The 21,465-nt window shown below is 38.9% G+C and overlaps 1 protein-coding gene across 4 annotated transcripts in view; it reads left to right on the forward strand.

Annotated features, from left to right (window-relative positions):
- The window catches only part of ARHGAP6 (Rho GTPase activating protein 6), a 334,401-nt gene that overhangs the window by 298,007 nt on the left and 14,929 nt on the right, over positions 1-21,465 (forward strand). For all 4 annotated transcript variants that reach the window (XM_062601142.1, XM_062601150.1, XM_062601153.1 and 1 more), the window contains exons 4-9: positions 3,134-3,390; positions 8,203-8,398; positions 11,305-11,360; positions 14,868-15,018; positions 16,192-16,340; positions 19,520-19,699. In XM_062601142.1, coding sequence (XP_062457126.1) covers positions 3,134-3,390; positions 8,203-8,398; positions 11,305-11,360; positions 14,868-15,018; positions 16,192-16,340; positions 19,520-19,699 — 989 coding nt within the window. The remainder of the gene's footprint in view (positions 1-3,133; positions 3,391-8,202; positions 8,399-11,304; positions 11,361-14,867; positions 15,019-16,191; positions 16,341-19,519; positions 19,700-21,465) is intronic.

Here is a 21,465-nt window from a genome sequence, read left to right on the forward strand (position 1 = left end):
GAAAGATTTTTTTTTTCTTTTTTTGGAATGTACCAGTTTTAGTCAAAATTTTGTTAAGAAACCTGCCTTAGTTGCAAAATGGACTTTCTGGTAAGAGAGTTCATGCACTGCTCCAGAACAGCAAAAGAGTGCCAGGTTGTTTCACAGTCCTACATGGTGCTCTCTCCAAAATTTCTTTTCAAGCTGTCCACTTTAATAATTGAGCAAGTGAATAACCAAATTTTAACTGGACTTAAAAGGAGTGCATGACTCAGTAGCTTTGTGGCCATGGCACTCAGTGTATAGCAGACCAAAGTTTGAGCCCCTGCTCCAAGGACCATTTCTTTACACAGAATGAAACAACTCTGATGGTGGGGGTCTCCAGCCTATACGTAACAAATACATGGTTGGTACTTTTAGCTTAGCTGTGGAACCAGAGCCTTACACCTATACATCTCACATCTGAGTCAGTGTCCTGTTCCCCCAGCAAGAAGTTGCTAAGTCCTTTGTGTGACTATGGCTCCTGCCTTTTTTAATGAATCTGAAGCTTCAGAAAGGCTGACTTTCTCTGTTATGGACATGACATATCGAACAAGGAACTTGTGGGAACTGAATACTTCCAAGGAGTTGTGGGCAAAACATCCCTAGCCCCCTCAGTAGTTCTGGTGAGAACTGAAGGCCGTGACATGATGGAGGATGCAGCCACTCTTCTGAATTTCAACAAATGAACAAGAAGTTTCTGATTTTGCCATTTCTTCAAAGTAATTACCACTGCCAGCCAGCATCACTTCCATCTGTATTTAGTCTGAAGATACGCCAGCTGGTTTTCATCCAGTTCCCCGTCTCTGCCAGACACTGAGAAACTGGAGAAGCGGTTCATGTCCTCTAAGAGGCCTACAGCGAAGCACCACCAAGCCCGCCTCTGTGTCCTTCCCCTGCGGCACAGACCACAGACGTGGCGAATAAGAGGGATCAAAACCCCGCGTCCCACAGCTGAGGGCTTGGGAGGAGGGGCAACACCTACCTCAAAATACCAGCCTTTACCTAGTGAAGATGAGGGAGAGAGTCACTTCAAGGAAATCCTTTGGAGCAGCTCTGGGATCTCACTAGATCTCACCCCCTGTGTAGCACTGCTGTGTGATCAACAGCATCTACGTGCTGTTGGGCCTCCTGGGGCTACCCACTGCTGTCACCTCCCATTCTGAAGCACAAGTAACTAAAAGCTAAGAACAGAGAAATATTTCTTGTTTCAGGATTTGATTTGGTTCAGTGTGCTTTCTTCAGTGAGGGTTGTGGAAGGACAGATCCGTGGTGATACTGGAGGTGTAACAAAGTACCCAGTTAGGCAGCCAGAACGGAAGTCATGTTGCAGGTGTGTTTCACATGATTTTTCAAAGTAAGTTGGTGATCTTTAATGTTAACTTTGGATAATTTGGAACAATAGAATATTTCAATACTAATAGTCTCATCATTTTGCAGTCACACTCCATTGGGTGTAGAAGGGAAGGTCTAACTGTGGACTCTTGAAATTGGCAATCCTTGCATTGCTTGATACATATGTGATGATATTCTTTCTTATTCTGAGTTAAATGCAATCAATTTAGATGTCATTTAGAAGTCATTTTACTCACTGGTCACCTCCAGACTTGCTTGATTTGTGAGGATCTACTTCCTGATTTAGTTTTGCATGGCCATCAAAGTTAGTTCATATCTTAACATTTCATACTTCTAAAGGGCAGTAATGTTTTTCACCAAATCAGAACAATGGATCCTTATCCCTTCAGTACAATAGTAATGTTCTCATCCAAGATTCATAAAGCATAATCTTCTTTTCAGTGCCTTACTTTAATCTTAATGATAATGCAAACAGATAAAATTTGAAAGTGTCCTAAAAGATATAGCTGGTCTTTTAGTCCCAAGAGGAACTTTAGGCTTTAAACATTTAGATGATTGTGACAGAAGTGAAGATGAATATGTGAGGAATTTTTGTTTGGTTCTTGTTCCCTTTTTAGTCCGTTTAAATAAAAATTTGCTTTGAATCTCTAGTGCCTTATTTATCCCTGATAAAAGCAGGTCTGAAGCTGGAGTCTAGTTGAAATCACACCCATTTTCACCACGATGAACTGACTCAATAGCTATTTTGCTCCACTTGAACACAAAATAATTCTGTTTTGCAGTCTGACCCAATAGCTTTGATGCCATTAATTTCAGATGGGTCTAGATTTGAAACTTAGTGATCAGAACTTCAAGGTTTGTTGTTGTTGGCTGATGTGCTGTGGAATATTTTTCTCTTTTGCAAAAGATTTGAGCATTTGACTTTGAGATCTAAAATATTTCAGGTTTTGTACATTACAATTATATTGATGTATATACTGTGCAGTTATACTGAGCTGTGATGGGATTGCTTGTTTTTTAATTGATGAAACCTGATGTTCTGTTTTTATATAACAATACTTACTTTTATACTGTTACAAATAATCTTTATACTGGTATACCACTCTTACAACTGGTTTAATCTTACCAGTATATTGAAGGTTATATAATTCTTATATATGAAAAAGGGCCTGAGGACCAGACCTTTGAAGGCTTAGTTTGAACAGCTGATGCTGGACAGACTGGATGCACTTACAAACTCCCTGTACAGGTACATACCCTTCACACTGTAGTGAGACCCACGTGCTTACTATTACCCTTAATGCTGGCCCTGCAGCATTTGCGAGAAAGACCTGGTGAAAGGGTATGAAACATGAGAGCGCTGTGGCATGTTCTGGCAAGTTCCCAGCTTCATGATTCTAGAGCCTCTGGTGGTTCATCTGGATGTAGCTAAAGGTACCTGACTTCCGATTAATTTCAGTGGAAATTAAAATTTTTATCAGATCTGATCCCAATTAATTTTCCAAGGTTCTATGTGGTATATGTTGTATGATCCAACTAGAAACAGAATTCTGCTACCGTAAATTGCAGTTACCTTGCACTTGTCCTATTATTTCTTGAATGTTGTGATTATGCAATACTTTACCTCATTGGAATTATTGTACATTTAAAGGGACTTCAGACTTTTTTTTTTTTATTTTTAACAGCTTAATGCTGAATTCTTTTTGAACTAAATAAATATCAGCTGTTCTATAAGTATTTTTTGTTGTTGTTGTTGCAGAATTTACTCCCCAGGCTTTTGGAATGCCTTTGTCCCAAGTGATTGCCAATGACCGGGCCTACAAACTCAAGCAGGACTCTCAGAGGGAAGAGCAAAAAGATGTTTCAGATTTTGTGGCCTTTCTCTTACCATTTGGATCTAAAAGACAGAACAAAGAACTTTCAAGCAGTAACTCATCTCTTAGCTCAACCTCAGAAACACCAAATGAATCCACTTCTCCTAACACACCAGAGCCAGCACCACGAGCAAGGAGACGTGTAAGTACACCCACAACAACATGATGCATACCAGTAGGTTTGGAGGTTCTAGCCAGCACCAAAAAAAAAAAAAAAAAAAAAAAAAAGAGAGAGAGAGAGAGAAGTATTTGTGGGTTATGCAATATCTCTTCTATTATGTTTAAGCAGTGATTTTTTTTTTCATGGGAGCTGACCCGGCCAGTATGAGAAGATTCTAACTGTAGTGGAAAATCGTCTTTCTCTGATGATGATGGGAGATCACGTGGACTGTGCGAGTCTTTGCAGTTCTCAAAGTGACAGAGAGATAATTTAGAGGTCTTCCTCTTCACTCACTTTATCTACCTCCTTCTGTTTAATTCTTATAGATATAACAAATTCCATCAAACCAGCCTATTTTTTTTCAGCTGAGGAGGACTAAACCTATGTGACTGATACTTGTATGTATCGTTATATTAATTTTGGTCCACAAACTTGGAAATAAATCTAACTATTAATTTCTGTTCTTACACAAATAAAAATCCCCATGGCCTAATTCCAGTCATGTTCTCGGTGTCAAATCAGAAGTTATCTATGTAAATTTGTAGTAGACTCTCAGAAGTAAATTTCTACATACAAACTATGAGGATTCCTTTGACAGCAGAACACAGTGCATTGCTTTGGGATGAGTTTCAATCCTGCGTATAAGATAGATACCTAGTAGATCATTTATTGGCAGGGTTTTGTTGCTATAAGCAAATGTTATGCTCTGAACTCATATAGCTTTCCAGTACTGCAGCTACGAATGGCATTTTTTCTTTTTTTAATTGAGTTGTTACCGTACGAAAAAAGGTCTTGAAAGCATTGGTTTTTAATTTCATTTGTAATAGATAGGAAAATGCACAGTAAAATACTTTCTTTACTTTGCTAAAAAATAAAACCTTTTTAAGTAATCTGAGAAAGAATTTGGGGCACAAGGGCAAATGCTGGAAAGTAAAATTGACTCCTCATCTTCATTTCCCTAGGATGAAACCTGCTTGGGAGAAATACTATGTAGGGCTCCATAAGCCACAGAATTAAGAGAGGTATAACTGGCGTAAGTCGCAAGTTAAGAGAAGGTTCAAGAGCCCCATGACCTGCCTTCTTTCCCTCTTACTGTTAGCTGAAGCTTATGCTTACAGTGTCTACATTATGTCTGCAAAGAGCTGGGAGCATGCTGTCTGCATTATAACATACACATAATACCTATTTATTGGCCTTTCCAGACCATATGAAAAGCAATTTTGAACACAAGTGCAAAGTATACTTGAGTGTATATGTGAAAAGGAATCTGCCAGCATCTTTCAGAATTTGACATAGACAATGACAAAAATTAGAAGTACACTGCATGCACTCATTGGCCTCACAGACAGTTTTCATATGAGAGAAAGATAATTCATGTGTACAGATATGGGTCATTTGCAGTTCTTGCAACATGTGATAAGATCTCTACCTTGTATTTGAATAGCGAGAAGCAGAAGGAATGCAAATCTGATGTTACAGCCAAGAAACAGAGTCCTATCAGGACCAAGTTCCTAAAAGCCTATGAGATTTGAGGGGGGTTGTTTGTTTTTGTTCTGTTTTGTTTTGTTTCCAATACCAGGGTCACAGCTTTCATGGTATTGAATTTGAGCCTTTGGGCCATAGTCATGAGGATGCAGTAGCACATGGCTCACTTACAGAGAAGTAAGAATAAACCAGGGTGGGCGATGTGATGTGGAGGAGCTGACTTTTTTTCTCGAATGTGCCGAAGTTATTCACTAATGTACTTAATGAATTGCCAAATATTTAGCATCAGTATCAACTCATGTTGCATACTGAGCCTGGCTTTTGTATTTCTACTTAACAGTGCTCTACTCCCCTGGCTTTTTAGGAGATTGTAAGGAAGCCTATACTTATTTATTTTCTCTTGGGCAGTATTATACTGTTTATTTTCAATTATACTTAAGAAATCTTTTAAAAAGATGTCGACTCAGTAGTACATCCAATTAACGTAACCAGTTCTTCACACAAATTCTGCATAGAAAGCTGAAGTGCAGTCCTGTCTGTTAACAGTCATGATGCTTTATTATTCAAGCAGCTGTACGTATAGCATCAAATTGGATCTGCCATAGATAGTACTTGATCCCATACACATTCTGCAATGTTGCTCATCTTTTCAACAGAGATCTCAAGATAACAGTGCTTTCTGTAGGCCTTAATGAAAAGCTTCATCTGACTTTCGATCCACATCGTCCCTCTAGCCTTCATTTTCTTTCTCCTCTTTCCTTCCCCTCATTAACCTCCAGTTCTCTTCATTTTTCTTTCAGCTGAGTTTAAGGCTTACCCCCTATATTTAGATTCTGAGCTCTTCATGGCAGAGCAGGGACTATTACCCATGATGTGCAAATACAGTGTCCAGTAGGTGGAACTTTATTTTTCTTTGGTTACTGGGCTTTGCAGTCCAAGTAGCATTGTGTCTGCTTAATCCTGCAGCCCTGGGGAACAAAATGCAGGATCTCCTGCATCATTGCTCAGCAATCATCTAGGTCTGGCTGAGCCCAAACTAATGGGTCTTGCCTGAATCTGGGCTGGCCCTGCGCAGTGTGTTGGTACTGTGCTCCTTTGCATTTGGAGGTTTTAAACCAGAGCTGGCCTGGACTTGCTGCTGCCAAGCGGTGGTGTACTTTAGCTCAATGAACTCAAGATCACTCTCATAAAGCCAGCTCAACGTCTCAGTTAATCTACCACCTTGAGAGACTGCCCAAGGATAACTGAGAACTGACTGCATTTATGTCTATTTTAGGGATGTGAATCCGACTTAAGTGACTCTGATAATAATGATCAGAACTAGGTGAGGATGTCTTACAAACAGGGAAGGACCAGTAAAGGCAAGGTAGGAAGGAGGGCACCTATCATATGGGAACTGTGCAGGAACTGCCACAGTGAGGATGGTGATAGGATTTTCAGGGTCACTCAGCATTGCCCTAGATTTACTTCCAGTGAAGCTCATGATACTGTAATCCATGATGTTTTTCAGCTGGAAAAAGAGTACAGTGAGCACTGAAAGTCTTGTAAAGTTTTGTTTATAATAATATATTGTTCTATCTGTATGCAACTAATTTTAATGTCTGAGCTCCCAAATCCTTAAAAACAAAATAGAAGAATTGTTCAGTTTGGAATTTTACACACGTGGATCGTAGCCAGAAAATCTTACTTGTTTTTTGTTTTCTTTTGGCAGGAAATGATAAAGGGAATCAAGCAAAAGTATTTCTGAGAAACATTAGAAATCAAGATTGAAGCTACATTCAAAGGTTCTAGTAATTATTTAGAGAAGTAGGTCAAAAAACAAAAAAAGAATTTATCTAAAAGCTTCAGAGTGTGTTTTACTCATAAGTCTTCCATAAGCTATAAGATACAGGTCTATACCTAATAAGTTAGGCTCTTATTTTAGCTGTTATGAACTAAGATTTTTAAAACTCAGTTGAAGTCTCAGTGGACTTTATATGAGTTGCTTATGAGCTGAAAATCTTTATAAAGTTCAGTTGTCCAGGCTGGTGGAAGACAGTGCCCCTAGAGGAGGAAATTCCCTGGCAGCTGAACGTTTCTCATTTCACAGACAGAGATTCCGTATATGTATGAAATACATATACACCTGTCAATAGAACAACTTGCTTTTAGGAAATCAGAGTTGTCAGCAAAGTCTTGGATTCTACGTTTTCTTTATCTTTTCTTAGAACAGCGTATGCTGAAGGTTACTGTAATTTGTTTAGGTCATTGTCAAATGCATTCTTTCTTTCAGAAGGAAAGAAAACAATTTACAAGAGATACTTTAAATGAGAATTTAAAAATAATGTCTAAATTAAAAAAGGGAACTAACATGAAAACTTCTATATGATATAGTTAATATCATAGCTAAATATAATAAAGATTAAATTGTTCTTTTTAATTATTATGAGCCTAGTTTTCCCCTAAAATATTTTTTCCTGGTAAGTTTAATAAAAATTGACTGATTGTGAGGGAAATGATCATTTTGAAGTGATGGTAATTTTGCAGCTTGATAAACTAATCTTCATTTTTAAGTGTGAACATTAAAATATTCGAGAAACCTCCTGCTGCTTATGCTGCTTTATCCTGGACAGACAGTTTGAACTTTTGTCCCTTCCTGTAATCCAAACATGGTTTTCAAAGCTTTCATTAGAATTTTAATGATTATAAAATACCAAAATATCAAGACACATGAAGTAGAATTATCAAAAGAAAATTACCGCTATACTTCTATGGTGTATCTTTGGACTATGATAACAGAATTATTTCAATCTTTGCAGCTGTATCTATTTGTATAATCAATTAAATGTATGTGGTGTGTGGAAGTATATATATTTGCATCATTTTCACTGATATAATTGTCCAAGATGTGGGAGAAGTAGGAAATCTGGCTTTAAAATTTGCATATGTCTGCATGCACACTAATATCACATGTGCCAAGGAGTGCACACAGACCCTGACTGATCCTTGTTTTGAAGTATGTGTAGACTTAGAGCAGTACAAAGGGTGTGCCAAGTGAGTGGAAAGCATTTAGGTTTTTTTTTATATATATCTGTATTCATTGTAGTTTGTAGCAACAGCCTGGAAACAGTCCTGATTTTCCCAGCCATTACACCAGTGCTATGTTTGTCTAGCTTCATTCATTTATGAAAGCTGTGTAGCAAAATGTACTTTCATATTAGTTTATTTAACATGTAGGTAGCCGAAAGTCTTTGTTAGGTAAGGGCCTGTGATTAGGAGCGTTTAGATTTCTCCAGCCGTTCTGATTGTTCACGTGTGTATCTTTTACAGGGCGCAATGTCTGTGGACTCTATTACAGATCTTGATGACAATCAGTCGCGACTGTTGGAAGCTCTCCAGCTTTCTTTGCCAGCAGAAGCTCAGAGCAAGAAAGAAAAGGCAAGAGATAAGAAACTGAGTCTGAACCCTATTTACAGGCAGGTTCCTCGGCTTGTAGATAGTTGCTGCCAGCACTTGGAAAAACATGGTAAGAACATTTCATTTTCCCAGATGTAGCAGATACATTTTTTATTATAATATAAATAAATGTGTATTAAAAAAAAACAGGCGTAAGCTTACCATTGCAAGGATGTCTTTAAAAGTCACTTTCCATCCTGTTTTGCCTTTGCGAAAGATACTGCCTCACAAATGATGACTTAGAGGACGTCTTCCCAAATTGAGCAGCTATGCTACAAACTTGCAAAGTGGCCCATCCCTCATGGGGGAAGAGCTGTTTTTTGGAGGCCATTCATCTTGTGCTGCAGTGGTCAGCTCGGCAAAAATGGCTCTTTACACCCCACGGGTTCGCCAATACCTTGAGAATGAAAAGTCTGAGATGTGCCAGTCAGCCAGAAATCATTGTTAGCAACCAGTGGATCTTACAGTAAAGAGCTAAATGTAGTTTATATGACAGTGCAAGACTTTACTAGATACAATATTTGAAGATAGAGTATGGAGAAACAAAAAACCTCCACATGCTAAATTATATTAAGCTCCGAAAACTTTTTTTCTCCTCACTACAAGGCTTCCTGCTCAGTTTGTCCCTGGCTTGGGTCCTACTGACCAGCCTCAGGCTCAGGCCTGCTTTCTCTGAAGTGAATTATAAGCTCATGCCAATATTCTTCTTAAGTCTGCCAATATTCTTCTTAAGTCTTTAATAATCTTTCTGGAGCTCCTGTTCAGGCACAATCTCCCACAAGCTTTCTGTAATGCAGAAGCAGTACTTAATCAAGGTATCAGTTCAACATCTCTCGCACTGTATCTTTGTCTCATAAGGATGTTTTATAAAAAAACTGAAATGACTTGGCCACAGCAAGACAGAGTTATTGTATGTCCAGATAGTAAACAAACCATTAAGTTATGGTAACTGCAATACCAAATGATGTGTTTGATGCCTAATTTGATGAGCAAGAAATAATTTACTGGCTCTGAAAGAAAGACTATTGCAAATGAGGGACTATGATTTAAACAACAACACCAAGCTTTTATAATACATAACTGAAAACCACATTGCTTACAAATATATAAAGGAAAACATTGTAAGCAAGTCATCAGTAGCTTTTGTAGAGATTAGATATCATGGCCACCAAGTAAGTATAGGGCTGATTCAATTTGAAATGAATGACCTTCATCCCTTTAATCCAGGCTAGCTGACTTTGGTGAACACCAAAGTGTCTGAGTCAGCTAAAAAGGCCATCTAGCCCAGTATCCTTTGGATACTGTGATTTTATCACAGAATTACAGAATCACAGAATGGTTGAGGTTAGAAGGGACTTCTGGAGATCATTTAGGCTAACCTCCCTGTTCAAGCAGGGTCATGCACATTGCAGAGGACCCGTCCAGGAGGGTTTTGAGACTCTGCAACCTCTCTGGACAGCCTGTGCCAGTGCTCTGTCACCCGTACTTCCTATGTTTCAGTTTGTGCCTGTTGCCTCTTGTCCTGTCGCTGGGCACCACTGAAAATAGTCTGGCTCCATCCTTTTGACTCCCTCCCCTAAGGTATTTGTAGACATTGGTAAGATCCCCTCTCAGTCTTCTCTTTTCCAGGCTGAACAGGCCCAGCTCTCACAACCTTCCTCATAAGAGAGATGATCCAGTCCCCTAATCATCTTCGTAGCCCTGCGCTGGACCCTCTCCAGTAGCTCCATGTCTCTCTTGTACTGGGGAGCCCAGAACTGGACACAGTCCTCCAGATGTGGCCTCTCAAGGGCTGAGTAGAGGGGCAGGATCACCTCTCTCAATCTATTGAAACAACACTCTTCTTAATGCATTCCAGGATACTGTTGGCCTTCTTGGCCACAAGGGCATGTTGCTGGCTCAGAAACTTGAATTTCTCTGATGGGAATCTGCACCTCCAAACACTGCAAAGCTACACATCTACAGCAGGTCAATATAGTCTCATGGCTGGAAGGAAAGCATTTGTTTTACAAGGTTATTTTACATTTCCTGTATGTCAGTAAAGGAGATCAATGCTACAGAATAGACTTTGTCAAACTATGAATTTTTAAAAGCTTGTAGGTAATCTCATTCATTTTTGAAAATGATAATGATGTAAAATGGTGTTATGTGCACAAGTGTTTGAATCTCTAAAATTTCCATTCAAATTCTCACTGCTAAAGAGCACAGTATCTCATTTACTGTCAATTTTTTTCAGTTTTTGTTATTTGCAGCATTTATCCCATTCAGTATCCACATATTACTGCTTGTTTTGATATTCTGGTAACACTTGCAGAGCCACAAGAAGGTATGAACTAGTTCCTCATGGAACAGTAGGCAACACTCATTCCCAGATAGCTTCAAGTCTAAATGCTGTAACAAGCAAACATGCTGGCTGCACTTTGCCTCAAGTACAATAGTACTTTATAGCTATCCCTTTACATAGTAACTCTTCCTGCCCTATAAAGTTTGTACAATTCCCAAGGCACTCACTCTGCCTGAGTGTCCTGCTTGTGTCCATTTCAAGGAAACGCTCAGCTTTGTAGTGATAGGTGGTATAGAGCCAGGGGGCAACCCAAACACCACATGCTTTTCAAAGACACAGCTCAGGGTCCAAGTATTCAGCTATTTCATTGCCTGTTTCCTTTGATATCAGTCCTGGAAGTGTCATCTCCAAATACCAAGCAGTGCCTCAATATTTCAGAATGGCATCACAGGAAATGTCACTTAGATGCTGTTTTGCAGGTTAGGTGATGTGAGGTCCTTAAAAAGCACACTGGATGACTACTTATTCCAAGACAGCTGAGGTTTGCCTCAGTGTGGTAAGTATACGAGTTTATAGAGGAATATGTTTTTTCTACTCTTAAGTACACAAATAGCCAAGATTGCTTTGATTCAGTGCAACTTTCAGCAGAATATTAAACAATAAAACAGTTCTGTAATGTGTTATACTTGCAGGTCTCCAGACAGTAGGAATATTCAGAGTTGGAAGCTCAAAAAAGAGAGTAAGACAGGTGAGTGGATATGGATGCAAGTGTCACTGCTTTTCCCTCATCAGCTAAAATAGAAACAAATGTGATTGCTTCCTGTTAGGTGATTTCTTCCCTATCCCTTACTTGATGAAATTATGGCTTTTTGTGTCAGTTACTTTACTGTGTTTATAATAGCTCATAACAGGCCATTTCCAGTCATCTTTTGCCTTTGATGAAATCCTTGTCAGGATCTCAGCAGGTTAACAGTCTTTGTATGTTTTGCTCTGCAGAAGTAACAGAGAGTTGGAGATCTGAATAGACTACAGTGATGAAATTTTCCAAAGGTTACACTGTAGGGAAAAAAAAATGTTGGCTGCTAGTTTCATCTCAGAAACAGCTGAAGCTCCCAAAGTAAACCCAAACTGTAAATCTTTTTTGGAAAACTTACAGTATGAGAAGATATGCAAGCAGAAAACAATCTCTTTGACCCTCAAATTGCTGCTCCCAAATTTCACCTTTCTTTTACCCCTATTAAGCTTCAAGGTCAGAGCAGTCCCATCCAAGTCCTAGTCTCAGCCAAATGTTGAAAAAGCAAAGATAGTGTACAGTTAGGTTCCAGAGACAAAGGCAGAAGTGGGTGTTCCCTCCGTTGAATTATTTCATTGTTATTCCCAGAAGTCCTGTGCATGTTGAAGTGACAAAATAGTAGAAAATAGCACTTTATGTGAGTCTTAATGAAGAAGATGAAAAGTTTAAAAGACCAAGCAGAAAGGAGTCCCCACAATAAGATTTGTGTTGCAAAACTACACAGCATAATGGTTGGCTCTCTGGAAAGTTACCTTGAATAGCTAATCTGACTCCATTCTGACTGGTGGGACAGCATAACCTCTTGATTTGTAGTTTACTCTCTACCAGTTTCTGTTGCTGAGTGGCTGATGTACCACAAAAGTATGGAAGAGTAAGTTGCCTGACATTTGCATTGCAGGCTTCAGTGAGAAAACATATATTATTATGCAGAGATAAGTACAATTGCATCATACCTCTGGAAAAAAGAAGAGGGCTTGTGATCATTTGCTTGTAAGCTAAGCCTCACTTTTAACATCACTGACTTTCACCAGTTTTGCTTTTACTATGTTTTCAAAAGCTGAGGAAATCAAGAGATTTAGCTATTTATGTATTCTATTACATGGACTAATTTGTTGAATTAGGTGAACTAATTTATTTTATTAAACAACATGGAAGTGTCAACTTGGCCCTTGCAGTTACAATAATAAATGCTGTCAACATGAACACATAGGAAAATCTGGATTCAATTAAAATTCCTTTCATTTTCTGAACCATGGAAAGCCAAACCCAATACTCAAATTTTGTTGTGCTTTTGCAGCTGTTGATTAGTTTTTCTTGTATAGAAAATAGGCATAATTTTGCACCCCTGCCTCCTCCCAGTTAGAAAATGTCCTCTTTCAACTGCATTTTGTTGCAATAAATAAATAAGTAATAAATGTGCCAGCAAGGTTTGCGATTGCTGAGCAGGGAAAAAAAATCTAAAGCAAACTTGTCTGTTACAAACCAGCATAGAATATTTTCACAATCAGTGGGGTATAGCGTAAAGATTCCCATGCTAGTGTTGGTTCCGAGTGCTACATGTGGTATGGCCATATGCCAGGTACTATCATTTGCCCAGAAAAGATAAATTTGCATGAGCAGAGCAAGGTTGCTAAGTGGATGGAGGGCAGCCCTCCCCATAGGGCCTAATGGCTTGAATGTTGCTGGCTGCTGCCTCTCCCAGCTAGGATGGTCTCAGCTCCCACGTCTTGCACACCGGTGGATGCTCTAGTTTCCCAAGGGCACTTTCCAAAAGCATTCAGTGCTATTGAAGTCCACAAGAATTAAGGTTTAAACGCAAAAATATATGTTTTTTTCCACAGCTGTCATAGCTCAGCCTGAAACGTGTCCCTGTTCCACCGATGGTTATTTGATATTGGGCTAGTTATGCTGTCTAGATCTCATGGGGCTAGCAGATCAGAAGTGCTATATTGAAGGCTGTAGCAGCAATTTATGATTCAGACAGCTATTTAGGAAGACCAAATTCCTAATGCAGTGCTAATCTGTTTCCTCAGTTGCTTCTGTAGCTGTGCAGATGCAGCCCTCTGGATGGAGGTAATTGATGGTGTTGCACAGTGATGTTCAAAATTTAACACCAATCTGAAAAACTCCCAGTCTTAATAACATACTTAATTAGTGATCATTAATTATGATTAATTATTCATGATGATTAGTACTGATGATATTAATAGTAGTCTTATGTAACAAATTAGGAAGGAGACTCCAGCTTTTATAGAATGTCTTTCACACCCAATACACTTGCACACTTGCAACAAAAAATACAAGATTTTCTGCATTCCTACACCCTATTTACACTCACATAGATTTGCCTGTGATCAAGATTTGCCACAGATTATCACAAGCACGTAGTTTGTTTGTATTTTATCTTCTTTCTTCCCTACAATATGCCTGTAATACATTTTAACCCTGCTAAAGGAGGCTGATACCTGAAATTTCCTGTTGTTCAGTTAGATTTGGCTATAATTATTCTCAAAAGAAGTTACATGTGAGATCATGATTCCTCATAATATCAGCAAAGATAAGAAATTCTCCTTGGAAGTACTTTTAAAACTATTTCAAAAATTAACATGACAGTAAGAAATGGAACTCTTGGCCTGAAGAAAGTATGTGCCAAATTCTGCTATTGATGCTGGGAAATCTCTTCAGAAAGTCAGGTTTTAATCTTTTCATAAGGCTTGTCAGATATGGGAGAGTGATTACTTCTGCCTTTGAGAAGTTTGATGCCTTCAATTTACACAGTATTTTGTCTGGGAACTGTAACTGGAAAAATAGCAGTAGCTCATGATGGTTTTAGTTTGGTGTTTGTTAGCTCCCTAGTGGTGATCACTTAGCAAATATAACTAAATCAGGAAAATGGAACAGGATGTGTGTGGACAAGTGCCATGAAGTCTTAGTGAACCTGGGTACTTGCTGCTTATGTTCAAATTGCCATTTTAATTCACACAAGAAATGTGAGTTCGGTGGCCTTTAACGCTGTTTTTACTATTCTTATTAAAATTTTGGTACAAAAACAGTTATGTCATGAAATACGCCTTTCAGTCTTCTTAGTCTGATCCTGAGATCTTGGAACAATGCAGTAAGGTACAAGAAAGCCTGTCTTGCAGATTTCCTATTCTCCCTGGTTTCTGTCTATGATATTAATTTCACATTTCTACAAACATTAAATTTACTTATATGCCTTTTTTCATAAAAAAGTGCCTTATATGAGTTGTAAAGAAGTGTTTTATTACAGTCCAATACAAATTTTAAATTCTGTATGAGGGGATAAGCAGCAATTACGCAATTACACATCAACGGTAACTAGTCTTCTGCAATCTGGAAAGCGTAAATGGGTACACATCTACATCTTAAAATATGTTCTCTGTTGGAACAGACTAATTGGGACAATGTGGAGTAACTGATTTTTGTCATGATCTTTTTCAGTTACGTGAGGAGTTTGACCGAGGTGTAGATGTTGTGTTAGACGAAGAGCACAGCATTCATGACGTTGCTGCTTTATTAAAGGAATTTCTGCGTGACATGCCTGACCCACTTCTCACCAGGGAACTTTATACACCTTTCATCAACACTCTCTGTGAGCTTTGCGGCATCTTGATTTACTGGTTTTCAAAAGTTTAGCTCTTTGAATTCTGTAATCTCCACTATCCATATTATGTTTTCTGCGCATTTAATTCCCTAGCCTTGGTTCACTCCAAATATTTGTATTTTATAATTTGCTAAGGTCTTTCCTTGGTGTTCATGCTGTGTGTAAGTGTAGAGCAGAAAACTAGAACAATAGAGATTTCACTTGTATCTACTGATACATATTTTTATATTTGTATATAGGATGTGATTTTTGTGATTTGTTAAACTCTGGTCCTGTCATTGATTCTGCAGTAGCAGATGACAGAATCCCATTTGAATCCAGTTACTTTAGCATAATTAATGCTTTTAATTTTTGTAGCTGTTCATTGACCAAAATTCCAGTCTGGTTTCAAAAATCTAGCTTCAAAAGTTTAAGTTCCATGATAATTAATGGTCCTCAGAGCCTTCATATTACATACTCCCAAACATGTTGGCCTATGCTAGCAGCTGGTTGCAGAATTTCACAGATTTGGGAGAAAATAAACTTGGACCCTTCAAGCTTAAGCAGCTGCTTGGTATGTGTTCTTCAAATTCTTCTGAGGCCTCGTGTGAGAGGTTCTGGCTTTGCCCCACCTTTGCTACTGGCTACCATTGCATTTTAGGTAGTTAAAGTGATGGTGGTTGAAGAGACTACAGAAAATGTAGAATTTCCTTGGTCTTTCTAGTTGCTTTTCCAGTTTCCCAGTCCCACTGTAAGACATGAAACAGTAGGAAAACCAATTTTAAATGGCTAAAGCATAAACTGGGCTGGAATGCTTCCAAATGATGTCCTGTATAACAGTAGCTATACCTAAATGAATATAATAAGTACAAAATCAAAGCAAATTTTTGTGTTCAATGACAGTGGTGGAGTGTGGAACATGGATGTTCATCTCTTCTGTAGAGTAGGAAAAGCTCATGTGAACCTGTGAGCAAAAATCTGATAAACTAAAACAAAAATCCTTTAGTAAAATCTGTTATATTTCTGATATTTCCTTAAAATTTTATTTCTTCTGACATTATAAGGAAAATGATCCATTAACAAATCTATTCTTATGCCTTCCTTTGGGCTGGGAACAGTATATTTGTTCTGCATTTAGGCTAGTTGGAGTGCTTTTCTTAGAATGTATTTTTTCCCTCTTAGTATTAGAGCCAGATGAACAGCTAAGCACCTTACAGCTTCTCATTTATCTCCTACCTCCCTGTAACTGCGATACCCTACACCGACTGCTGCAGTTCCTCTCCACAGTGGCAGGCCACGCAGAAGACACCACAGATAAAGATGGACAAGAGGTGAGTGCAGGTCACTTACATCCTTTGATGTTGCTTAATTAGCGGTCTAAAAAGAATTCTTTAAAGCTGCAGAAGAATCACAAGGGTGTCATACCCCTGAAAGTTGGGAGGGATTTAATATTCTTGCTTGCATATTTACCATTTAGTTGTTTACGACACTGTGTTTTTAGGGCTGCGTGACTTTAGTTTTTGTATGATTTAATCAGTAAGGCATCCATCACTTCCTCTGGGAGATTCACAGCCTGATAGACCTTGTTGTTAAGAGCATCTAATGTTATCCATCCTTTTTTTTTTCACTTGTTTTATCCTATTATATTCTATGGAAAAAATACTCTCATACAAAAGTGCAGCGCATTCAAGGGTGTGCTTTTTCATTCTCCCTTCATTCTTTGATATTCCTTTCTTTTATGACCTTTGGGCATAGCAGTTTATTTCTCTGTTCATTTGGTTTCCCTGTGTGCACTGGGCAATGAGAAATAAAAAATAAAAGACAGGAACTCCAGCTCCCCTGCTTTCACCTGATGGACTTCAGGAATTCAGCAGAGAGGCTGGAGTGCGCCCATCCCATGGAGACAAGAATACCTGTAACTGTCTTGCTTAGGAGTACTTCTGAGCATTGAGACTTGTGCATTTGAGCCCCTCACACCCAGAAGATCTGAAAATCCAGGCTTCACATTTCCTACTAGGAAAATGCTTTAAGGAGTGGTCTGCTCTGCAAAAAGTGGCAGCTATAGTATTTTTGAATGCGATGGATACAGTCTGTCATTGCTCGACAGAATTGTACAGGTTTATCTCTGTGAGGGACATTTCTGTCCTTTGAACTGCAACAGAGACTAAGGTGTTTGTTTGGGCACTTACCTGAGCAGGTTACTTCTTAGATGCTGTTGAAACTCCCAGACAGTGTTGTCTTCCAAATGGAAAACCGTGGTGATTTCTCTCAATTGTGGATACCTTTATGAGTTGGCTGTGATTTAAGAGTAGGCACTTTGAAACTGAATTTTGCCCAATTTCTGCCTGAAGTCCTAACTTTCAAATGTGCTGGATATGACTTGAAGGCCTTTTTCATTTTAAAACCTACTTTAAATGCTATTATTTGCATTTGCAGCAAGGAGTTGGTAGAAAACTACACCACTGTAATGGAAGACATTTAAAAAGAGCAGCCTGTAATAATTTTACTGTGCTAAAAATGTTGCATATCTGTGATAACTAAGGTCTTGGTTCCCCTGATCCAGCAAAGAGCTCCCTGTTGTTCAGGAATGTGCCCAAGAGGATCTTATTGCAGGGCTAGGGGCTGAGGCTGCTTAGGAGAGTTGGTTTGGCACATCAACTGTAATACAGGCATTTTCATTGCCCTTAACCGTACGTCAGCTCTGCTGCAGGTACTTTGGCAAGGCAAATGTATGTAAGCCATCTTGGCAGTATTGTAAACATAAGGAATATTATGTGCAATTGGATATCTTTTATAGATTCTGCTTGCAATTATTTAAGCTATTCGTTAATGATTAAGTGAATAAAGGCATACAGGGCAATAGAAAGTATTTTATTGGACTGTTTGCTATCATTGGAAGCAAAGCAGGCAAGCTTTGGCACACAGGCCCTTTTCCGAGAGCCCTTCTTGCACCAAGATGAAGACAGATTGCTAACTTTAATAAAGTGACTCACTCGGTTAGTTTCAGTGAGTATGTTTGCACCATTTTTTAAGGGATGCCCTGAGACTGCCGTTAAGACGAGACTCGCTGTTTATGCAGACTGCTCGCAGATGCGGATCCAGGCACAGCCAGAGGCTGCCCCTGGCACGCTGCGGGCTCCACGTGCCTGTGCAGCCTCGGCGGCTCCGTACGCTGGCAATATTGGTGCCCCAGCAGGCCATCCCGAGGGCAGCCGGGTGCCTGGTGCTGCGCAGACCGGGGAGGGTGCCCTGCTCACAGCTGGGCCAGGATGAATCTCCCACGTTTGTTGTGACTGCTCACATCCCTGCCTAGTGCAGGTGTCTTTTCAGGATTACATCATGGTCCCACCAATTTAAAAGAAGAAAAAAAAGATCTATGCAAACTAGCTGAAGTCTGTAAAAAATAAATGAGGTAAAGTTGGTTTATGGTTTTAAGTTCAGTATTCAGTAAATGGCCAGCAACAGAAGAAGTAAAATATTGTTTGAAAAGATTCGTTTTGTGCCAGTCATTTCTTGACATGCTGCTTTCCTACCTCTTTTATTTTGTACTTTGTTCTGTATTAATTAATTAGTTCAGATGTAACTGAAACAAGTGAAGAGTGGCTCATATGATTTTCTTTCTTTTAAAAACAAAGCCTGCAAGAAGTATTGTCAACAGCTGAAGTTCACTTAGAGTCTTATATAGTCAAACTGCTGGCAGCTTCTTCTGCATTCCCAGAATAGCAACCAAGTGGAGACAGAGAGAGGAAGCATGTGACCCTTGCTTTTTGCCATGTTAAAAGAATAGCAGAAAAACAAAGAAGAAGTATTATAATGACAAAATTGACAATGAAAATTTTGGTTTAAAATATGCTGTATTATATATTTTTCAATCATTTCTGTCTAGTCTGCTATTTATACCAGCCTTCTAGCTCCTCCCAAATCAGATGACTATAGCTTCTTTGAGGACAGACTTGTAAAAGTAGAAGAAAGTCAAAAAATAAAAACACAGCCAAACATTTGGCATGTTCCAGGAAACAAAAAAGCAAACAAGAAAGTACTAATGAAAATAATAAGTATGCTCCTCAATTATCTAAACTACTCAAAGGGGGGAAATTGTGTTTTCGTTGCTCTATTTGAAATCATCAGTACTAGTTGAAAAACCCAGAAATTTTCAGTATTTGATCTTAAGAGACAGTAATATGTTGAGGTAGTGAACTAGGAAGGGTGTTCCCTGAATTCAAATGACGTATGCTACTGCTGCAGTTCAGGGAATTAAGAGCAGGGAGCATTTTTACCCTCTGCTGCTCCAGACCATTTGTAGATCTGTCCGGAAAATCCACGTTACTTATTGCAGAAACGGACAAAGTGTTCCAACATTTACAAAAGTTGTTCATTTTCTGTTTGACCCAGCACACATTTTTGGGTTTGTGAATGAACCAACTGCCAGATGTTCTCTGTATGTATATATACATACATGTATAGTGTATACTTTAGGTATATACCTCCTCATTTCTGCTCTGTTTTCTAGATTACTGGGAACAAAATGACATCACTCAACCTAGCTACAATCTTTGGCCCTAACCTGTTGCACAAGCAGAAATCTACAGACAAAGAATTCACAGTTCAGAGTTCAGCTCGAGCTGAAGAGAGCACCGCTATCATAGCTGTTGTGCAAAAGATGATTGAAAACTACGAAGCTCTTTTCATGGTAGGTAGATTTTTCTTCATGTTACTCCTATGCGTTTCAGACTTCAAATGAGCAAATATCTGGCTGGTATTAAAATAGAACACGATGAAAAACTGTGGAAAATGTGTTGAATGAGGGGTGATTAGAATTAGTAAGCAGGGAAAATACCCTTTTATCAAAGAAAATGCTTTACAGTAAGGAATAATATTAAAAATGGATACTTGCATCTGGCCAGAATGGTTTCTATGTAGATAAAATATGTTCTTAGAAGATTTCTCTCTGGAAAAGATGCAATTGTGTACTAAACCAGCCTAAAAGACTGAAAATGCTCTTGCACCTCTCAGTTTCAGAAGTTGGGGGACCATTGCCCATCCTCAGGGCAACAAGGTCCTTAGTTAATGTAAGGAGTGACCTTCCTCAGTCAAAGAATTTCTTGTTGGCTGGATGGGGAAAAAAGGCTAAGCTTTCTTATTTGCCAGTTGCACAGGAGGAGTAAAGCATAAACCTGTGTAGATCCTGGGTTTTGTTCTCTTGCTGAAGGAAGAAAGGTCTTTTTATAAGGGAAGGTGATCTTGGACCTAGACATGTTCTTGCCAAATAATTCCTACGTGCTGTTGCTTGATGAAGATGCAGCTTATCTGAACCATGTTCCTGGTGCCTAGCAGTGTCAAGGACAGTTCATTCTTTGGCCTTATTTTTTTCTCTTTCTATCTATAAAATTATTAGTCAGTTTAGCATGATTTGTGCCTGAGGCAGAGAGCACCTTCCTCTCGGGTAGCAGAGGGTAGTCAGACTTAGTGGTGGGTACCATCCTGTTTTCACTTTAGTAGGCATAAATGTCGTAAGAAAAACTGAAGTCTTGAAAAGGTAAAAAAAAGAAAGTTTGGTTTGTTGTGTCTTGTGACTACGCAGCACAGGATGTTATACTGAGGTGATCAATTCCTAAAGCCTGAGGAAGAATGAAGACTGCTCTGGAAACCTCCTTCAGTGCTTTAGCAAAACTGGGTGCTAGAAAGTCGAGGGGCAGAAGATAGACAACCCTGGACTGTATTATATATAACAAAGAAGCCACAAAGAAGCAGCAGTACAACCTTTTGTTGTCCCCACTGGGGAGGCCTTCACAGGTTGCCTGTCTGTGCCACCCCGTTAGCACCAAGGGGGAGATCGAAAGTCCCATGATGTGTGAAAGGCCCGCACATCTAGGACTGTCAGATATAGACTGTAAGGGCAAGGAGCCTGCCAGATTTCAGCAGGGAGAAAAGCATGACAAAGCAATTTTGAGTCCTGTCTATTGAGCCTGATCTTAGCCTCTGATGAACTTCGTGGTTTTGTTGTCTTTTCGTTATCACTGTATTGCCTTTCATTATATCCTTTGCATTATTTTTATTCTCGTTTCAGTGAGACACTCAGAAATCTTTTTTCTTTTTTTTTCTTTCTCACAATTTGAGAAAACTTTAGGTGCTATTTTTCCTTCCACAGCAAAAAAATAGCAAAAAATAACAGTTTTACTCCTGTGGGAAATTCTACTTGTCCAGAGCATGGCTGGCATTGATGAATTTGTTACAGCAAGTTTAAAATAATACTTGAGTAAGAATACTTGAAGTTTTCTTTTTTTATTTCTCTTTATAAACATTTTATGGAACAACCTCATTACAGCACGTAATACTTCAGGTACACATTTAGACTTTTAATGTGGAAAAGGTGGGGCTTAGGGTTAGGTGAAGTTACATATGGACTCTTAATAATTGTGACAGATTTATTCCTCTATCTCTTCAATACTTGGATTT

This window comes from Rhea pennata, chromosome 1 (genome assembly GCF_028389875.1).
Source record: "Rhea pennata isolate bPtePen1 chromosome 1, bPtePen1.pri, whole genome shotgun sequence".
NCBI classification, from domain to species: domain Eukaryota; kingdom Metazoa; phylum Chordata; class Aves; order Rheiformes; family Rheidae; genus Rhea; species Rhea pennata.